Source organism: Protopterus annectens, chromosome 4.part0 (genome assembly GCF_019279795.1).
Source record: "Protopterus annectens isolate FY-2018-M chromosome 4.part0, PAN1.0, whole genome shotgun sequence".
Taxonomy (NCBI): Eukaryota; Metazoa; Chordata; order Ceratodontiformes; family Protopteridae; genus Protopterus; species Protopterus annectens.
In genome coordinates, this window is record NC_056733.1 from 1,476,726,689 (window position 1) to 1,476,748,870 (window position 22,182).

The 22,182-nt window shown below is 37.7% G+C and overlaps 1 protein-coding gene across 1 annotated transcript in view; it reads left to right on the plus strand.

The window, feature by feature from the left end:
* The window catches only part of DBN1 (drebrin 1), a 1,456,369-nt gene that overhangs the window by 1,224,777 nt on the left and 209,410 nt on the right, over positions 1–22,182 (plus strand). The window contains 1 exon segment of the mRNA XM_044069321.1: positions 6,281–6,406. Coding sequence (XP_043925256.1) covers positions 6,281–6,406 — 126 coding nt within the window.

Sequence of the window (22,182 nt, forward strand, 5' to 3'; positions counted from 1 at the left end):
TTTTAAATGTTATTCCAATTGACATAGAAAATTAATAGAACATCAGGTTTGCACCAACATGCATTTTCTGAAGAAGAATGAAACTATTTAATGTGTGTCACTCCAATCCTCAGAGTTGACTCAGAAAATCAAAACCTAGGAGCTAAAATCAGAGATGTTTTGCAAAACCAAGGGCAATTGAGATCTCTGTGTGAAGAGAGAAAGAAAGAGAAATAGGGGGGTGAGTGAGGAATGAGAGAGCAAAATACGGAGAGGAAGAGAATGAAAAGAGGAAATATGGCGGGCAAGACAGAAAATGAATGGTCTGTTATAGAGGAAAATAAATGAGTTTTACATCGAAATGTATTTTTTAGTGAATTAGAGTTATAAAATGTTAATGTCTGGCATTGACGGACTGTAATCTTCAGTGAGAAAATCAGAAATTTGAAGAGGGGCATGGCAAAAATATGAGACAAATTTAGGTATATTTTTCAAAATCTGAGATAGTTGAGATCCGTGGTTTGAGGAGCAGAACAAGAACCTTCTTTTGGCAATGCAGGTCAGTGTAGTGGTCTGCTGTAGGGGATTACAGCGCATAACCTAATGGTCTGAAGAAGATAGAGGGCATAACCTAACAGTCTGCTGTAGAGGATTATGACAATTTGCAATTTTCTTCTTTGACTCTTGTTCAGGGGTTCATTGGATCAAAAGGATGCTAATCTAGATGCACTACAGAGCATCTAGAACTCCCATTTCTTCTGGGACCTACCCGCCCATAGACACCTGGATTAATTAATTTATTTCTCTCACAGTTATTTACAGTACAGTTTTGTCAACATCCACTGTGACCAATAACCAAAATACCAAACAGTCACTAATAAAAATCACAAAAATAGGCAAATGCAGCTACTCTTGGAAACTGTGGTGAAAAAGAGACAGGAAATAGCGTAATATTCTCTTTATTGCCGCTTTCGTCCGTAGACTTCTTCAGAATGAAATCACAAACCACACTCATAACTTAAATACACATGTAATTAACATCCTATCAACATTAAAAATTAGCAATTAAACTAATTCGCTCAATTTTAAAGACATATACCTATATAAAAAAAGTGATGCTTTATAAAATATGTAAACAAATCAAATCATTACTTTTGTTTACCTTAAGTTTTTGATTTTTTAAAAAACATTTCATGTTTATAGAATCATTAAGACCAGGCGAATGGTCTGCTTTTAACTTTATCTGCCACTCCGCCTCCTTTTGTAGCAACAAATTTTTAAAATCACCTTCTCTCAAGTCCTTATAACACACTTCTAAAATTGAAAATAAAAATTTGTGAAAAGCTACACATACCAACGAATGTTTAAAGAGGGCATTATTGAAGTCCTTACTTTTAATTGAATACAAATGCTCTCTAATAGAGGATTATGACAATTTGCAATTTTCTTCTTTGACTCTTGTTCAGGGGTTCATTGGATCAAAAGGATGCTAATCTAGATGCACTACAGAGCATCTAGAACTCCCATTTCTTCTGGGACCTACCCGCCCATAGACACCTGGATTAATTAATTTATTTCTCTCACAGTTATTTACAGTACAGTTTTGTCAACATCCACTGTGATGTCGTGTTTGGCCACGCGCCATGTCCCACTTTTGTGATTTGAATCAAATTTCTTCCTATGTACTGTAGATCCAGCATTTTGTATTTTATCTAATCCTTGCATCAGTCCCGCATTTATAGTTGATTTGACTATATTGCCAAGGTTGTATTCATGTGCCTGGTTACTGCTATAGAGTTCCATTGCTACCTTTAGATCAAAAAAACGTACACTGAGTTGCAGAGGACCCCCAGCAGACAGAGTAGTGTAAGTCACTGCTTGTTACTCTCCCTGGGTCTGATAGAAGGCCTCCCAGTTAGTTGCATTTTGTTTCTTAGTCATTGTTTCTCCCATTGAATAATGTGTCCTTGTACAGTTGGCAGTGAATAAATGAGTACTAAGCTTTTCAACAAGACATTTGTGTGGAATTATGCCAAAAGGATTAATCAAATCGATGTAGGCTGTGTAAGACCTTCACCCATTTGTCTTGTAACCACCTCAGAGATGTCCGTTTTAAAAGACATGATCTGTTTCTAGTAAATCCTACTGGGAAAATCAGGGAATCGGTTGTTTCTTTGTTCTAGTTCCATTATTTTCTTCTTTGAAAATGAGACACTGACTTGAATTCATCTCTTTCTACTTTTGAACTGCTGACATAAATTTCAAATGGTTAAGTAGACTGGACGGAGAGGAGGTTTTATATTCTGTATAGTTACACTAAGATAAGCTGACTTCATTTCACATTTTATTTAGAACTGGCAACCTTACAGGTGAAGAGGGAAACAGACATGGATGTTGAAATGCTTCAGTACTTAAATGGCTGCAGTTGTTTCAAAACAATCAGTATTTACTTGTTAATGTGATGTTTACTGGCTGCCTTTGAAAGGACATTTTGAAGACAATCCTGCAAAACAAGGATATTTAGATGCATGATTTATGGTCCTTGAGTTGCTAGGTATATTTTAAATAGGCCTGGCAAGTAAAAGTGGAGCTTGAAGAGAGTAAGAGTTTCCACTTGATTTTTTTTTCAGAATATTTTATTTCATTTAAGTTAGAATTACAGAATATAGTAGTATAAAGTAAAACATTTTACAAATTGAAAACATAAATTTCATAAAGAAAGAAATAAAATAAATTATTTACATTATATACATGTTGTCTGAGACTAAAATATATATATAGGTAACATAAGCTATGTAGAAATTTAAATTTTTAATAAAGTGAGTGAGACTATGATGAAAAATTTTAGAGAGAGCAAATATCTTCAACCAAGGATTCTATTTAAGTTTGTTTAAAAAAGTGTTATTCTTAGTTATTTCTTTAAAAAGCAGTGTCTTTTAAAGATAAGAGAAATTCTTCAAATTGTGGCAATAAATATTTCTTCCACATCCTTGTGATGGTTATCTTGGCTATAGCAAGAATAGTCCAAGTTGAATAAAAAAGTATTTTTTTGATTTTTAATTTCTGTAATATTGAATAATGTTATCTATTTTGTTGGCGTGAAATTTATTTGTAGAGCTTTTTTGACTCCTAATAGAGTTACTATGTTTAAAAATAACTCTGAAGTTGAGTGCTGGAGATGTTAAAAAAAAATATTGTAATGCCAGTTGGTCGTACGTGTTTTTTGACTATCCTCTGTCGTCTGAATTTTGGGGAAAGGTTTAGGATTTTCTTAAAGCATTATGGTATGATCGACTTACTTGATCTGTTTTTCATACTGCTTTATCAGTATTGCTGATTGAAGGCATATATGTATGTATATATATATATATATATATATATATATATATATATATAAATACATACACTTTGCGTGCACTCTTTGTTATAGAGAGCAGACTATTTAGGAGCAATTTTGTTGAGTAGAACTGCTCATTCAAAATACTGTGTTAAATAAGGTGTGATCCTGAGATTGGGATGTTGAATGAAGGGGGGAGGGGGGATGTAGCCTCTGCTGTAAAAAAAAAAAAAAAAAAAAAAAAAAAAAAAAAGTGATTTATCTTACTTGATAAAATTGCTCCAGATTAAAAAAAAAACACATGAACTGTATTATCTCTTGAGTTTCCTTTTATTTTCATCTGTGACTCAACAGTAGTTGGTAGGTGAGCTGGTTTTGGCCTGGCTCCTGTTTATGGCTTCTGTTGTCATGTTTGCTTAATCCATTGTCTACGACTGCAGAGTCTGAGTTGCAAATTAACAGCAGTAAACAGTTGCAAATCCAAACATTAAATCGAAAGCTAGTCAGCTGTCTGTGTTTGATTCACTAGTTAACAAATAAAATATATTATACATTTATAATTTATTTTTATGTGGTGTCCAGCATTTACAAGTTAAAATTAAAATCTGCAGTCTACAAATTAAAACATTTTTGAAGTCAGCTGTTCTAGAAGACACCAGAATGTTAACTGCACAGACTTTGTAACCTTTAGGGAAACCAACATGTCTAGATTGCAAACCTGTTAACATGTTCTTAAGTTATCAAATCTGGCGTAATAAATACCAAAAAAAAAAAGTCAAACAAAAATGTGTTTCACTTGAAGCTAATGTTGCAGAGCAAGCCAGGCCCTATCCCTTTTATCTCAGTTTCTTCCTAAGTCGCTGTGTCCCTCCTTACACTCTAGTCACTTAAGAGATATTTTAGCTTAGCTGTTGTTTGAGGTTTAGAACTGAGAAGGTTAAAGAGTTAAGCTGGACATGCAGTTTAGACATAACCTATATCTTAAATGCTGCATGAAGAGCTTTTGTGGCATGCTAACAAATAAAAGCTAAGTTCCACAGGTATGGCCTAACAAAACTGAATACAACATCTACTTTTATGGTAAGTTATTGTGCAGCTGTTGTTTGATTCAGCATGGCATGTTCAGTTTTGTGGCATGTTATCAGACAGCTGTTGCTTGATTCAGCATGGCATATTCACAATCTGTAGTGCATCAGTGGTGCACCGTGTTTACACGTTATAGTTGTAGTGTAGTGATCACCTGTTGCAGAACGGAGGTAGTATAACATGCATACTCATGTATTGTAGTGAGTATAGCATACTCAGCTGATGCTGCATATTTGCTGTGGTATACTTACTTGCTGCAGCAGTTAATTGGCTTTGTATGCTTACTTCAGTGTGGTCTGTATTTTATGCTCACCTGTCGCACTGTAATTGGTGAAGTATACTTGCCAGCTGCATTTTGTCCTGCTACATTATCTCTCTGACTGTACTCATTTACTCCAGTGTAGTTGGTGCGTACTCACTTTCTGGAAAGTGGTTTTAGAGCATGCTCAGCTGCAGTACAATGTAATAGTAACAATGAATGATTTTCCGATGTGCTTTGGTGTTGTGAACTCTTAAGCTGTAGAGCATGTTTAAGCTGTGTAATGCAGTTAAGTATACTTAACTGTCACTGTATAACTCGTTTTAAAAGTTAGGTTTATGCAATGGTTCACATACTGTGGCATACAGCAGATTTGTCTGTTTCAGTATGCATATATGCAGTACAGTTACCAATGGTATTGTGCTTTTAATGAAGTGCAGTTGCATGTATTACTGTGCATTTGTTGTACCATACTCAATTTCAGCAGTGACCATTTGTTGCACCATGCTTGCATGCAGCCATATATGTAGTTGGCTCAGCACACTGACCTGCAGTACTGTCATCTCGTTGCGGCATGCTCACCTGCTACAGTGTACATTTGGTAATAGACACACTCCTGCAGTCAATGCAGCATCCTCTCCTACAACAGTGTGTAGTTGGAGTGGCATGCTGACCTGCAACTGTGTGTAGCTAGTGCAGCACATTTGCTTTGTAAGCAGTCAGTGAAGCAGTCTCATCTGATGTGTATGCTAGGCTAACTTACTGCATTATAGTGGATGCAGCTGGCTCTCCCCTTCTGTGCATGGTATGCCAGAAAGCTGCATGTGAGTTGTGGAGTGCATACTGTAGTGAATTATGGGCAATGGGTTTTGTATTCCTTTAGTGTGCTGCTAGTAAATCGTGACTACTTGTGTTTTGCAGTGTGCAGCTTATTCACAGTGTAGTGTGTGGTTGTTTAGTATATTCTTCCCTTGTATTAACCTTTGAGTTACTGTGAAACTGAGGCAGTGAAATGGTCTGCATTTTCTGTCACTAATTACTGTCAAAGCATTTATTTATGTTCACTTTCAGTTTTTTTTATTTTTGTTTGCATTTGAGAGCCTGGTCTAAAGCAAATCTGTCGCTGATTTGGGTAACCTGTTTTGTAGCTGGCAGTCCTTTTTACACCACTGCATTTTGCTAACTTAAATAAGCATGCATAGGTGCTATGCACTGGTGGTGGTGGTCACTTGGTGTGATGTGCTTACTGGCTGCATTGTGTAGTTAAAGCATGCCTACCTGCAGTTGCATGCAGTTTATACTGTGTTTTTCTAAATGTTGCATTGTTGAATTTTTGTTTGTAGAAATTTGTATAAAGTTAGGAGAGACTTCCCACTGATGTGTGCAGTGAGTGAATTGTGTTCCATTCAAAAAGTACTTTTGGTGTAGCTGACAAAGTGAATTAGTGAAAGCATCTGCAATTTCCTAGTGTGAACCTACAGCAATTTGTATATCTGTACTAAACATTTGTTTCTTTCTTTTTTTTTTTTTTTTTTTTTTGGTCATATCTTTTAGAGACAAAACTCTCCAAGCACTGGAGATCCTGATTGACTTATCTGCTCTCTCTCCATGTCTCTCAGCAGGTCGTGTTGGTAGCCCTTTCTTAAAGACACAGTACAGTCTTCCTGATCGCCCCTCTTCTCCTCCTCGGACTCCTTTCCCACACTCGGCCCCCCATTATCCCTTGCATCACTCTTTTCCTCCATGTAGGTGTCACCTTCTTAACCTGCTCTGTTTTGTAAACAAACGTGTTTATCTCAAATTTGAATTTGTGCTAAATATTTGAAATGTGTTAACTAAGCTTGGGCTGCGTACCATATAAAATGGACATATTATCTGAAAATAGTGTACTGTATGGAATTTGTAGAGCTTTTAGATCATGGAAAAATGTGATCATCTTTACAACTGGAAAGTATTCCATATGGAAAGGGCATGTTATTCACACAGAGGGGATCTGACTGGCATCAGTGGTGAATGTGAGAATGTGTATTTTTGATCACAGAGGGGATCTGACTGGCATCAGTGGTGAATGTGAGAATGTGTATTTTTGATCAGTTAAACAAAATGGCTTTTAGAAATACTTCACATTTGCTTCCATTGCCTCCTTGTTTATGTGGTTGTCAAAATGTGATCACAGTGCAGCCATCAAAGCAACTTTTAGGGTATTTGCTTTTGTCTCCGTGCTGGAACTGAGAGATTCTTCCTTATTAGTGCTGCGGCTGTGAAAACTAAATCAAGATTTTTAATGGTTTATAGTAAATCTTGAAATTCACTGTAAAGACAGTAACGCATTTTTGCTTTGACCTCCCTTCCTTCCTTACTGCACCCCAGATATTGGGGAAATACACCCTCCAGGTTTGAGACTTGTACCCCTGCTACTTGGTTACATTAGCTCCAAGTTCACTGTACTTCAAGTATAAGGAAGTAGTGCAACCCTGGATATTTTCGCATGCATTTTTAATTTTCGCACACTCTCACTGCTCCATGCATCATAGTTTTCAGAATTTCAACAGAATCACTTGCTTTTTATGCCTTAATGTGGTTTGTTTACGGTGGTTTGCTGGGTAGGCCAGACAATGGACTGCTCATTGATTAGCCAGGGGGTGCAAGTCTATAAAATCAATACACAGTTACTGAGTTAAGAAATATGGAAATGTCAACTTTTCTGACAGTATAAATTGAAAACACTCCTAGAGTAGGACTTCTAATACTGTGTTGCAGATTACCAGTGAAGAAAAGGAAAACATTAACTCTCAAAACCAACTTGGTTGGCTTGTGTTGAAAATAGATTGCCTCTTAAAGGAGTTAATGACTGTACAACAGTAGTAAAAGCAAGGCATTTTAATGGCATGATTTGAAGTGTAGAAAATTAAATACGTTATATACAAAAGAATGCTCACCTGTTCTACAACACCTAGATGATAGTGGTAGAGCATAGGTGACTTAGTTGAGCTGAGCAGGGCCAGCCTTAGGTGAAATGGTGCTCTAGGTGAAGGGCTCCTTGGTGCCTCCCAATACCCCCCCCCCCCCGGTGCACATTACCTGTGTGCATCTCTTTACTCCCATCCTGGCCTGTTTCCCTTAATCCATCCAGGTTACATTTTTTTCTTTCTTTTCTCACACTTTGTCTCACTACTCAGCTTTTTCTTAACCTTCCAAAACTCTGTAAATGGCGAAGACTACACTGTAGTAAAAGCAAAGGAAATAATTAAGTAAAACTGGGGCTTTAGAGGACTCTAGGCTGTCAGAAGACATTGGGGTCTTGATGCTGTAAAGTGAATTTTGCAGACTTATTTAAACAGCTTTTTCATCCAGTGATGAACAAAAATTATGACGAAAGAAACGTCATCAGTCTTACTCTTTGACCTTTGCTTTTTCAGGCATCGTTTCAAATAAACCTTAACTACCTAAGACTGCACTGTAATAACTGTGAAGGAAATAAATGGGGCAGGGGTGTCTCTAGACCTTCAGAAACCATGGAGTTCTAGATACTTTGAACTGCATCTTACAGCTTTTTTAAACAATCTTTTCATCCATTGATCTCCTGAGCAAAAGTCACAGCTAAGGAAAGAAATTAGATGCTTGAGGTTCATTTTAAAGCTTCCTTTTTTTCACTCTTTTTATCCCTTTATGACATGTACACCAATCAAGAGTAAAGAAAAAATACACTTGTTTTATATATATTTTTTTTTAAATTTCAAGGAAAAAATAAGTTGGATACAAAGCTTAACAGTGCCTGCCTCCCTACACTCTTTAAAAAAAACAAAACAAAAAAAAGGTTTCCTACTCTGTACCCCTCTGGTGTTAGATTGGTATAAAAGTTAAGGCAGAAATGACTGACTGCTTTCATACGTGTATATACTGCATGCCTCTTCACTCCTACCCACATGAGAGAGCCACGTTCTGTATACATTGCTGATATCAGATTAGGACAAAACTGAAAAACGAAATACAGTGCAGCAAGATATTTTAACCTGATGCCGTCAGAAAAATGTAAACAGCAGGCCCCTTAACACTCTTCTCAAAAAGACGGTCACATCTGCACAAGTCTTATGTTTGATTTGAGGAGGGAAGTGAAAAAAAAATATGACCACAATAACTTTTGGTCCCAGACAGTACACTCTTACAAAAAAAAAAAAAAAATACTGTAATGGCCTTTAAAGCACACCTGTGAAGTTAGTGATTTTCTGTCCGTATCTCTGAGCAGGGCCAGTTTTAAACAAGGCAAGTTTCAGGGCACTGGCCACTAATTCAGAGTTGTGGGGGCCCCAAGACCCCCAGAGGCTCTATGAATTGGGCACATGCTCCCAAAACAAACATTAAAAAAACTTTTTGTTTTGGGACCATGTGACCAATTCTTAAGAGTTTAAAAACCTTACAGGATGCCGTGTTCAGTTTCTAAATTAGTCGTATGATATAGGCAGATGAAAGCACTCAACGTTTAAGGTAAATAAAGTTTGAACTTTTCTTTACTGCACCTACAGTTTCTCAGATTTATTTATACATAAAACACTACCCCTGACAAACCAGCTCTGTCTCAAAATGCACTGATGTTTTCGCACACATGCCTTTGCACTAACACTCGCTGACAAGCCAGTTGTGTCACAGTATACACACACACACACACACACATACATACACACACACACACACACACACACACACACACACACACACACACACACACACACACACAGAGACACACTCTCTTACCTACAGACAATTTGGAAGAATGCTAATTCTCACCTATGGAACATATTTGGGGTGTGGGAGGACAACAGAGTACATAGGTAAATACACACAGAGATGGTTAGGACATGGAGCCATAGCCCAGAACTCAACCAGAGTGAAGTTCTGTGAAATTAAATTCTTTTGACTGCTACAACACTGTGCCAGTGAGCAGCTGCTTTCACATGCATTCTGCTTTTCAGTGCACTAATGATTGCCACTCAAGAACAATGCTGATGTTTGTGATAGAAGGTGAACAAAATCACTGCCAACTTCTTACTTTTAAATAACACTGAAAACCTTCCCTTCTTGACACGCACTGACTTGCATGCATACATGTACGCATGCACATATGCATGCACAAGGCATATCAGTTCTAATTTTCCACGGATTTCAGCAAAATAAAATACATCGTGTGACATTGCTGCTGCCATTCCAGATGAGTGACTACTGTTTAACAATAATCAAACAACAGTTGTGTCAAGTCACTTTTACCCACAGACGGCCCCTGACCTATCAATTTACAGGAACTTTGCTGACTGTGTACATCTCAGATGTCTGGCTGTGGTAAAAAAAAAAAAAACACAAAGAAATAAATAAATAATGGTCAGAGTAATGTACTTCAAGTTTCTTTCACAGAAGCATGCATAATAATCGCATTAAAATATTAATCTTACTTAAAATGCACACTAGTCCTGCAAACCCAGATTAGTGATGGTTTAAAATGAGCAAATGAGCCACAGGCAGCACTGTCCCCACCCAGCAGCTATAGCCACTTCTTTGTGTAATTCTTTTCACACAAATGGTAGCCATACTTTAAAGTATTCTTACTTGCTCCACACAAATTACATGGCCAGAATAATGAGCAAACAGCAGTAATTTACCTCCACAGGCAGCCCCAGTAATTATAACTACTTTATCGATATACATATAAAATGTACACCTTTCATAAAATAAATAAGGGACTTAACAGTAAGGTGTTTAAGTAGCTGTCAACCTCTTCATACCAAAATGAGGGACAGATTTTAAATATTTCTCTTCTGTACTTAGAAAGAAACTGGTGGTGGTGCTGCAGTAGCGTTGTCGCCTCACAGTAAGACGTTGTCCTGTTCGATTCTCAGATAAAGCATCTTCTGTGTGAAGACATGCGTGAATGGGTGTCCCTTCGTTGAAGGTTGTGTGTCAGAGCTGGCAACTCGGCACGTAAAAATCTACTGCCAATCATTAATGGACCAGAGTTCCGCTGTGGCGACCCCTAACCGGGAAAAGCCGAAAGAGACAACAACAACAACTCTTCTGTACTTAGAAAGTTGTTAAAGTAAAAGATTATGCTTTCTGTGAAGGAAATCAAATCTGAAACTCAAATCAGAAGTGTGGCAAGGGTGGGGGAAAGAGGAAGCCTCCCTTGGGCGCAAGGTGTTAGGGGTTGCAATCGAGAAGTATAGTTCCTGAATGCTGGTACTGAAATAATAAATGTATTTTAGGCTTCAGCACTGTGTGTTAAAAGCTGTAGCAAGTCAATTGATATAAGTGCAGCAGTCAGCTTACTGCAGTTTTAAAGTGAAGAAGTCATTTTTTTTCATTTAAGTTAAGAACTGAGGGAGCATGGATCTGACTTGTCAGTCTGGATTAAGGCAGCAGACTTTTTGCTCCTCACCTGAAGAGGTGAGGGAGTGGGGCACCAGATCAGGGACTGGCAGTGGGCGCTAGTTGGAATGCCTACAGTTTTAATTCAAATAACTATCTCTATTTAGTGACTGCAATCATCAATAATTTGCCTGAAAACACATTTTATGAGGTACAGACCAAAAATAAGGCAAAATTAGTGACATTCAGAGAAATCAGGATCAGTTTTCAGTTTAGTTTATGCAAAAATATTTTAGTTCAAGTTGCTCAGCCATATAGTCTGTCAGTTTTGCTCAATAAACGGAGGCAAAACCAAAACAGTAGATGATAAAGACCCAAAATCAATACCTGTTTTCAAATATTACTCTTAATTCATTTAGAAAGTTAATAGAGCAATATGTTTTGCATAACCATGTATTTTGTGATGAATATGAAATATAAAATGCTAATGTATGGCACTGCTAACTGACTGCAGTCCTCAGTGATTTAAAATAAAATTAAAAAAAACAAAATACAAGGGGCAGGACAAAAGATTTAGGCAAAATAAAGGATGCTCACCAAAATCTGGGAAAGTTGAGAGGAATACCGAGCTGTCCACTGCCAGTAATACGTGGTTACAGGCCGGAAAAAAAAAGTGCTTCTCTTCAGAATGTCTTTTCCTCATTGCTTTTTTGATCCTTAGCATGGCCAGTGCTATTCAATCTAATGTTTTAAATTTCCTGGATTTCAATGTAATCCCACCTGCAAGTCTATAGAGCAAATCTTGATTTGTTTTGTAGATCATGAGTTAGATCAAACCAAAAGCTAGGGAATTAGGGCCATTTCAAGATGAACACTGCCATAACATTTTTTCCTGTCTGTGATGAAATAAATGTAGACAAGCCTGATAGATACCTCTAGCCAAGTGACACCACAGGCATCCACCTACTTCACCTATGCTTAAGGCTGGACATGTATCTGAGTTGAACTGATTCGTGTACTACAACTTGGGAGAGGAGACTTTGTTAAGAAAACAAAATAAAGGCAAGTGCTTCCTGTGGAAGAAAGAGGCTACTAGTTGGAGCTTGTTTAAAATACTGCATATTTACTGAGTAAGAATAACCCAATATTGCACAGATGTGTGTATATCAAGTCATCTGAGTACTGCAGTTACTGGAAATCTCTTTACTACCAGTTGCGTTTAAGAGATAAGTGACCTTTTTGTTTTCCCAAAACTGAAACGCATTAGTAGATGTACGTCTATCACTGTTGCAGTATTCTTTACAATAGGGATCCCCTACCAAGGGTAACTCGACATCAGGCCAGTATACCAAAGCCTTTAGGTTGTAATATGTACACCGTACATCACACATATGCTCCCCGCACAGGGTGTAGGGCATAAAAGTGATGTATGGCTATACCATCCTAAAACTACTTAGCCGCTAGTTCGAGTTTCATTTTCTATCGTCTGTGTGAAAGCTCATTCATCTTCTGGTTACCAAGCCGCTTTTCAGATAAGCACCCCATTTTTTTCCCTTGTCTCCTTTTTATTTTTTGGTCATTGTCATCTAGAAAGTGGAAATGCCAATGTGGGAGACGGATTGTCACGAGCAGTGTTTGTTTTGCTTAAGTGCTTCTCATGACCATAATTCTTGTACCATTTGTCAGATGTTTGTTCCAAAAGCCTTGCATTGTCTGCTGTGTTCTTTAGCAGTTTATTTAGAAAACCAATGTCATAAATTGTTGGCTACAGATACTATGGAGGAATCTTTCTGGCCGGGGGTCAGCAATCCGTGAAAAACACGACCATGAAAGCTTGTTTGGATTCTTCAGCTGGACCGCCTCCACCAGATGCCTCTCTAAAGGTTAGTGAAAGCCCAGAAGACCACCCAGTTTTTCAGTCTGATTCCTCTGCCTTGACTGCTTTGGAAGCTGACATGGATCTGACTTTTCGTACATCCATGGAGGCCTTCCAGATGTCCACTTCGGATGTTCACTTCGGATGTTCATGCTAAACTGCAGCTGATCATTTCTGAAGGGCCTAGGGGTGTTCCTCAAATCTTGTTTAGAGAAGAGATTCCTACCTACCCTTAGAGTGTCATCAGGCGTCAGAGCCACCCAAAATCTTTAGGGCTGATGTCGCCTTAAAAAAAAAAAAAAAAAAAAAAGGGCTGATGTCGCCTTAAAAAAAAAAAAAAAAAGAGAGTCAGAAAACTAAGCACCTTTCTCCTGTTCCCAAAGGTCCTCAATGTAGATGTCAGAAATTTAACATAAGGTCTGTTTAATGCTCTTATGGCTCTGAAGCCTCCTCAAGGGGGTCTGTGTTCCTGCTCCCCTTTGGTCTTCTACCTCTCTTAAGAGGCGTAGGGAGTAAGTTTTATCTGATGAGGATGTGGATTCTGATCTGATGATGAATCCTTGACCTGTTCTTCAGATTCCCTCTCCTTTGGGTTATGGCACTGAAGAGGAGGAATCCGTTAGTCCTTATTCCCCTTTTGAGGAGATTTCCTTAGGTGTCGCAATCTTCTGTATGATGGAGTTTAAGTGGGATTGTGCTCTGGTGTCTGATGTTCAGAAAAGGTAGTGTGAGCTTCTTCAAATAGTGTCCTAGGCTGTCTGCTGTTCTTACTGCCTTCTTGGGTGATTTTCCACAGTTTCTGTCTCCTGACTCCCTGGCCCATGCTCCTAAAAAACTGATAGGTTTTATAAGATGCCAGAGAATTTCAAATTCCTTTATAAGTGCCCCTCTGCTTGACCCTTCTGTTATTGTTGCTTCTGATAAGCCATCTAAACTTTTGCATACTGTGAAGCTTCTTCCCTCTGACAAGGACAGCAGAACTAAAGTGGTTGGCTACGAAAGTGTATACTGCTGCTACCTTAGCCTTTAGAGCATAAACTACCAGAACCATATGACCAGATATGTTTTAGCTTTTCTGTCTCAGGCCTGTCACATTATTTCAGATCTTCTGACTCTGAGGGAAAGACTACTAGGAACATCTTCTCCGGTTGCTCGTCATTCTGTTGAATGCAGCTATGATGTAGCTGATGCCTCGTCTAGAGCTTATAGGTTCATAGATTAGTACTAAGCTAACTGCTCTTGCGAGTCATTTTAAGCCTAGCCAATTATCCCATGTGAGACTCGAACCCTGCACCTTGTGTTTGTAAAGCAAACACCTTAACCATTAGGCCACCCTCCCAACCTTTTGGTTTTGTGTCGAGGAGGTATTCCTGCTTTGCCTCCAACCTTTGCGTGATATTAAGGTAAGGGTTGATGGATGCTCCTTTAGATAACTTTTTGGTGGTGCTGCTGAGCTGTTTAAGTCCTTTCAGGAAAAGAAGGCTTTACAGGATTTGAAACATATTTTTGTCTAATAAACTTGCCTTTGTCTGTAGACACTCTTCATCCTCTACCTAAGGGTACGAATGGTGGTAAAAGTGCTCTGCCTGTTAAGTCTACACAAACTCCTTCAGCTCAGAAGCCTCCTTTTCCAGACAAACCAGATGCTCTCTGACTATCATTGCTCCTCTCGTCTCAGACACATTCCTGTCTGTCTTTCTTTCCCTGTCCTTTCCTATTTGGTTAAAGATCATTCAGGATTTTTGGATTTTGTCCGTAATCTACCAAAGGTATTGTATGGTCTTGAAATCTCTTCCTCAGTTTTTTCCAGAAGTGCTTCAAGGCCTGTTGTCTCAAGGAGCAATTTAAGAAGTTCCAATCCCTGAAATGGGGAACGGATTTTACTCCAGAATGTTGTTGCTTCCCAGGAAAGAAGTCACTTGGAGACCCATTCTGGATCTCTATGTTAAACACCTTTTTAAAGGTTCCTTCCTTTCGGATGCTAATCCCTTCATACCTTATTTTCTCAGGCTTTTCTAGTTTTCCTGGATCTCAGAGATGTCTCTCTCCATATCCAAAATCTCACCTCTTCTTCCGGAAGTTTTTATGTTTCTCTTTTGCTTCCTTGCATTTTCAGCTCTCTGCTTTGCCCTTTTGCCTCTCTACTGCCCCAAGGGTCTTCACCAAATGCCTCACTCCTGTGATTGCTTTCTGCAGCTTGATAGGAGTATAGATTTTTCCTTACTTAGACGACCTGCTCATTCTGGCCTCTTCTCCAGAGATCCTGCTTCAGCATCTTCACTTTGCCGTTTGTCTCCTGTAAAGCCTAGGGTTTACAATGGATTTCCAAAAATCATGCCTGACCCCTCCTCAGGATCATGTTTTTCAAGGGTGCAAGCTCCATCCAGACTGTTCCAATGGTGGTGTCTCTGCCTTCTCCCAAGGCTTTAACTCTGATTGCATTCTTTCACTTCCCTCTTCCTCTGGACTCCATTTTAGCCAGGGAGTTTCTAAGGGCTCTTGGATACATGGCTTCCATTATTCCATTGCTTTCTCTAGCCAGGTTTCACATGAGAAAGCTGCAGTGGTTCCTAAAGTCAGTCTGACTTAACATTCTCATCCTTCGGATTTTCCAATTCCACTTCTCTGTCTCAAGCTAGACCTTCAGTGGTGGATTCATCAGCTGTCCATCAACCCAGGGCTTCCTTGTCAACCTCCAGTCCCCTCTCAGGAACTCTTTACAGGTGACTTAGATGTGGGGTGGGGGGCTCCTTCAGTCTCTTCAACAAAGGAAAAAACACATCAATATTAATATTTCTCTTGGCTTTAGAGGCTTTTCATTCACTTTTTCTTCCAGGGCCCCTCAAAGTCTTCATAGGCAATACCATAGTGATATGGTATATCAACAAGCAAGGGGGGGGGGGGAGACAAGATATTATTTTCTGTGCAGACTAGCTCTTTAGGTTTGAGTTCTAGCTGCCCAGTATCAGGTGACCCTTCAAGCAATTTGCATTCCTTCAAATCAGAACTTTGTAGCAGATTCCCAGAGGAGGTCTGTAACACAATCTCATGAGTGGATGTTTCAGAGAGGTGTTTCTGGACATTGTCCACCAGTGGGCTATTCCTCAAGAAGATCTTTTTGGCTGCCCTCTGAACAGACAGCTTCCTGTCTTTTGGACCAGAGACCCATGTCCTCTGGCCTGGAAGGTAGATACCCCCTCATTTTCTTGGAAGGGAATATTTCTTTATACCTTCCCTCCCCTTCCTCTTATACTGAGGGCCCTGTTCAAGATAGAACAGGATGCTCTCAAAATCTTGTTAGTGGCTTCCTTTTGGCCCAGACAGCATTGGTTCCCTCTTTTACTGCATTTAGTCAAGGACCATCACAAGTTACCTCACAGGGTGGACCTACCCACACAAAGCAAGAGTTCTCTCATCCATCCCCACTTGTCCACTCTTCATCTGATATTGTGGGTGCTAGGGTTTTATTCCTTTTTAGGTATCTTTTTTCTGAGGACATGCTTTGGATCCTGCAGGAGGGCAAGAAGAAAACCACTGCCATAAAATTTTATTTTTCCAAATGGAAGAGATTTTCCATCTAGTGTCTTTTCTCATAACCTGAATCCACTTGCTGCAGAAGTTCCTTTGGCTGTCTCTTACTTGGGTGAATTGTTCATTGCTGGTTTGTCATATTTTTCTGTTAGATCTGTTTCTACTTCTCAGCCTTTGACTCCCCTTTTGGCTTCTACATTTGAGGTCAAACAATTTCTTAAAGGCATCCTTCATATTAGGCCTCCCAGAAAGTCTATTCTTCCTCCTTGGGACCTTAATTTTGTTTTGTAAAAACTGACTCTGGCTCCTTTTGATCCTGCAGCATCAACTCTTTACAGCATTGTTTTTGGAAGACTGTTCTTCTTTTGCCCCTTATCTTGGCCAGATGGGTATCTGAGCCGCAAGCCCTTATGGACTGGTCCTCCTTTTTTAGTTTTTCATAAGGGCAAGGTGTCTTTTCATACTAATTGTTCTTTTATGCCCAGCATGATTAATGAGTTGTCTCTTAGTCAGTTGATTCTTTTGCCCACTTTTTTCCCAGCTCCACAGTCTGCTAGTGAGAAGGCTTTTTCATACCTTGAATTTGCATAGACAACTCTGATACTGTTTGCATAAAACTAAAGCCATTCCTACATCTGAGCAGCTTTTTGTTTCTTTTCATCCTTGGTCTTTAGGTGTGGCTGTTTCCAAGCAAACCATTTCTTTTTCAATATCTAAAGCCATTTCCTGAGATTCCTTTCATGGGAAAAGCATTCCTTTATTCTGCCAGAGCTGTGGCTTCTACTGGTGTTTTTTTTTTCGGGGGCATGGATACAAGTTCTATTCTTGAGGCATCTACTTGGACTTCTGTGCATACTTTACCAATCACAATAAGTTGGATGTTGTTTCTGGGCTAGAGCCAGTGTTGACAGGGCTGTTCTACATGGTTTTCTTGAGGGCTCTGCTGGACTTTCCTCGTCCCAACTTTCATCCTGAGCTTTCATACTCACCCTGTTGTAAAGAATACTGCAACAGTGATATGGAAGCACATAGTACAGTTGTGTAAAATCTTACCATGACAGTAAATGTCCTTCTCTTCAGTATTGCAGTGTTTGCTGCCTTCCTCCTCCACCGTTCCTTTTCTCCTTCTGGATGTACTTGTTACCTCTTTGCATCATTAGACTGTTGTTCATACTGGAGCTTTTCAGTTCTGAGGATGGTACATTTGTATGTTACCTTTATGCTGTGTGCAGGGAGCATACATGTGATGTACGGCATACCTATTACAACCTACAAATTTTGGTATAATAGCTGGACGTTTGGCTACCCTTGGCGTATATATACTTTTAAATCAGTCTACACACAGAGCTATAAAAACTGATCCTTCCCAGCAGCTAGATATATTTTACTGTGTTTTGAAAAGCTTGAAATGAGCTAAATTACTGTCAGCCATGAACTTCATGGTTTGGTCACTGTGACATGTCTGGGTTTTCAGTTATTCATGAGTTACAACTGTGGTAATTAACATCTCAGTTATTTCTTTTTACTCTCCTCGTTAGAAATGCATTCAAGTATTCCAACAATATGGTGTTCGTTATTTGACATTTTCTCAACAGAGATTAGGAAGGAAGCGTAGAAACATTTAAGGTGGTTTTAGGATCTTAGACCGTGATTCACATCTTTCACACCCGATGTAATGGAGGTATATCAGCTAAAACAAAACAGTGCTTTTAACTCCTACAGTGGTGTATTGTTTTTGTGAGAATTATCCTGAAGTGTTCATCCCAGAGGCATTCTAAAACACTTGGGAGTTTGGGTGAAGTGCCCATTGTAGGGTGTGGTTTTAGTAAAAATCAGTTCTATGTTCCCCACATGCTAGAAGCATCATAAGAAAAAGGGATACAAGAAATAATTATGTGGCCAACAGGACAATTTAATTTTTTTTTTTTTTTTTTTTTTTTTTTTTAATTTTGAATGTAATGATTCAGAAGGTTACTGTGTAGCCAAGATTATTATTATTATTTTTTGTTTACAGCTTGTTGCTCTGTCCACCCAAAGTCCAGCCATACTAGTCTAAAAAAAATCTATGCAGTTTGCCTTTCTTACTGTTTGTAAAAACCTTCCCAAAAAAGAACATTGGAAAGTGTTGTGATTCACTGTGGGGCTTGCAAGCATATATTCCAGTTTCCTTCATTTCCTCCTGTATATCAAAGTGGAGATGGTACATTACGTTATTTCTTCAGCCAAACTTGATATGACCTATCTCCCCATATGTAGCAGCAAAATATCAGAATACATTGCTTCCCCAGTTTTGTGTTAATTTTCTTGTATTAAAATTTCCAATGTTATGTAACAAACAGAAGAAATTGGTATATCAGATATAAAAAGAAAACTTACATTAGTTAGTTGAGAATTTATTGCTGAGTGTTTTAAACAAGGCACAATAAGCTCTTCAATTATGGTAACTGTATGTAGCATAATGTTTAAACCAAGCTGGAAAGCACAAACTAGTAAATTTGAAAATGAAAAAAAACAGGATCCAACCAAGAGAGACACACTGAGGCACAATGAGCTAGCGCTTTCATCCACTTTTAATGATGTGAACTTCTTCAGAAAAACAAATAACCACCTAACCACCTTTTAAATGATTCATTACAGGAAATGATGTCATAGTCTACACAATAAAATAAATTTAAAGTAATACTATGTAAAATAATTGATATATCTATAAAAATGTATATCATACATGTAAATAAATACAATATATCAGTATTTTATTCCATGCTCTATTTATCTATACTTTAAAAAACATTTTATGTTAATGACTTCATTAAGCCCTGGGTATGTATCAGCCCCAGAAAGGAGCTGCTAAAATGCTTCCCTCTGTTCTAATATGTTGTCAATGTCACCACCAAACATTTTTTTCTCTACATAATCTAAAACGAAAAATTCAAATTTCTTAAAATTCATACAAGAAAGAGCATGTCTAGCTAAAGAATTGTTTTTATCTTTTTTCTTTATAGCTAGAACATGCTCATAAATTCTACATTTTAAAACTCTTTTTGTTTTACCTATATAGTAATTTTTGCATGTGGAACAAGTAGCCATGTAGACTACTTTTCACTATGGCAATTAAAATATTTATTTGCCCAAAATGTTTGTCCCAAATGTTCTATTGTAATGAAGGACGAATTACACATGAACCTACATTGTTTACAGTCTTTACATGCAAAAGTACCTTTTTTATTGCTAACTAATCTGTCCTTGTGAGTTTCTAACTTCTGTCTGATGTTTCTAACTTTTTTATATGTAAACTTTGGTAAATACCCCAAAGATAAACTTAATTCATTGTTACCTAAAATGATTCTCCAGTTCTTCTCAATGATTTCCTTTATACACCAAATTTCATTTACTATTGGCAAAGGAAATGCTATGTTGAATTCTTGATTTTTTTCTTCTGTTACTATAATGTAAGCTTATAGGAGCTCCCACCATTATGTCCTCAGAAGCCAAAATGGGCTGAGCAACACCTTTTCTTCAAAGTAAAACCTCTTTTTTCTATTCCCACTAACCACCTTCGGTCATAACCTCTTTGGAGAAATAATTCTCTAAGAAAGATAAGCTCATTTAAAAATATATGTTCATCAGAAGTGAGCCTACTGAGTCTGATAATTTGACCCTTGATAACCCCTTTTTTCATATGTGTTGGGTGCAAACTATCCCTATGCAAATACTGGTTTGCAAAACAGGACTTCCTATAGATTCTACTTCTAAATTTTCTTGTAACATTATCTATGTTGAGTGTCAAATCCAAAAAGTTAATTTGTTCACCATGACCACCTATTTTAAATAATAAAAAATCTGTAGTGCCATTGAGGTCAGATACAAATTCTACAAATTCAGAATGTTCCCCTGACCACAAAAAAAGCAAATCATCTATGTATCTATGGTATAATTCTACCTTGTTGTAACCAGGGTGTAACTTCAGGAACCTATTTTCCCAATTGGCCATGACTATGTTTGCAAAAGCCGATGCCACTCTTGCTCCAATGGCTACACCTGATATTTGCTTATATAATGTATTATTGAATCTGAAAACATTATTGTTGAGTACTAATTCCATTAATGTACAAATTGTGTTTACTTTTTCACCTGAAAAATCAGTATGACATGTAAGATTCTCTCTCATGAACTCCAAACCTACTTCCTGATTAATGGAAGTATACAAACTCGTGACATCTAGCATACAAAAATATATGTCTCTGTCAGGCACTTTATATTTGCCTAGGATCTCAAGCAAATGCCAAGAATCTCTTATATAGTGTTCAGATTTTTGTACTATTGGATTAAGAACATTGTCTAACCATATTGAAATATTCTCAGTTTTAAATTGTCTGGCAGAGACTATAGGTCTAAAAGATGGACTTAGTTCGTTATTTTGAATTTTTGGAATTCCAAAAAACGTAGCCATTTTTGGATGTTCTACCACTAGAAAATCATAATCAATTTTGTCAATTTCCCCTTGGCAAAACGTATCAAACAACAGGGTATCAATTTTCCTAAAACTGTAGTTGACAAAGTGTAAAGAAACTTTGCCAGACAATTTAAAACTGAGAATATTTCAATATGGTTAGACAATGTTCTTAATCCAATAGTACAAAAATCTGAACACTATATAAGAGATTCTTGGCATTTGCTTGAGATCCTAGGCAAATATAAAGTGCCTGACAGAGACATATATTTTTGTACGCTAGATGTCACGAGTTTGTATACTTCCATTAATCAGGAAGTAGGTTTGGAGTTCATGAGAGAGTATCTTACATGTCATACTGATTTTTCAGGTGAAAAAGTAAACACAATTTGTACATTAATGGAATTAGTACTCAACAATAATTTTTTTAAATTAAATAATACATTATATAAGCAAATATCAGGTGTAGCCATGGGAGCAAGAGTGGCACCGGCTTTTGCAAACATAGTCATGGCCAATTGGGAAAATAGGTTCCTGAAGTTACACCCTGGTTACAACAAGGTAGAATTATACCATAGATACATAGATGATTTGCTTTTTTTGTGGTCAGGGGAACATTCTGAATTTGTAGAATTTGTATCTGACCTCAATGGCACTACAGATTTTTTATTATTTAAAATAGGTGGTTATGGTGAACAAATTAACTTTTTGGATTTGACACTCACATAGATAATGTTACAAGAAAATTTAGAAGTAGAAGCTATAGGAAGTCCTGTTTTGCAAACCAGTATTTGCATAGGGATAGTTTGCACCCAACACATATGAAAAAAGGGGTTATCAAGGGTCAAATTATCAGACTCAGTAGGCTCACTTCTGATGAACATATATTTTTAAATGAGCTTATCTTTCTTAGAGAATTATTTCTCCAAAGAGGTTATGACCGAAGGTGGTTAGAGGGAATAGAAAAAAAGGTTTTACTTTTAAGAAAAGGGGTTGCTCAGCCCATTTTGGCTTCTGAGGACATAATGGTGGGAGCTCCTATAAGTTTGCATCATAGTAACACAAGAAAAAATCAAGAATTCAACATAGCATTTCCTTTGCCAATAGTAAATGAAATTTGGTGTATAAAGGAAATCACTGAGAAGAACTGGAGAATCATTTTAGGTAACAATGAATTAAGTTTATCTTTGGGGTATTTACCAAAGTTTACATATAAAAAAGTTACAAACATCAGACAGAAGTTAGAAACTTCTCAGAACTCAGAAACTCACGAGGACAGATTAGTTAGCAATAAAAAAGGTACTTTTGCA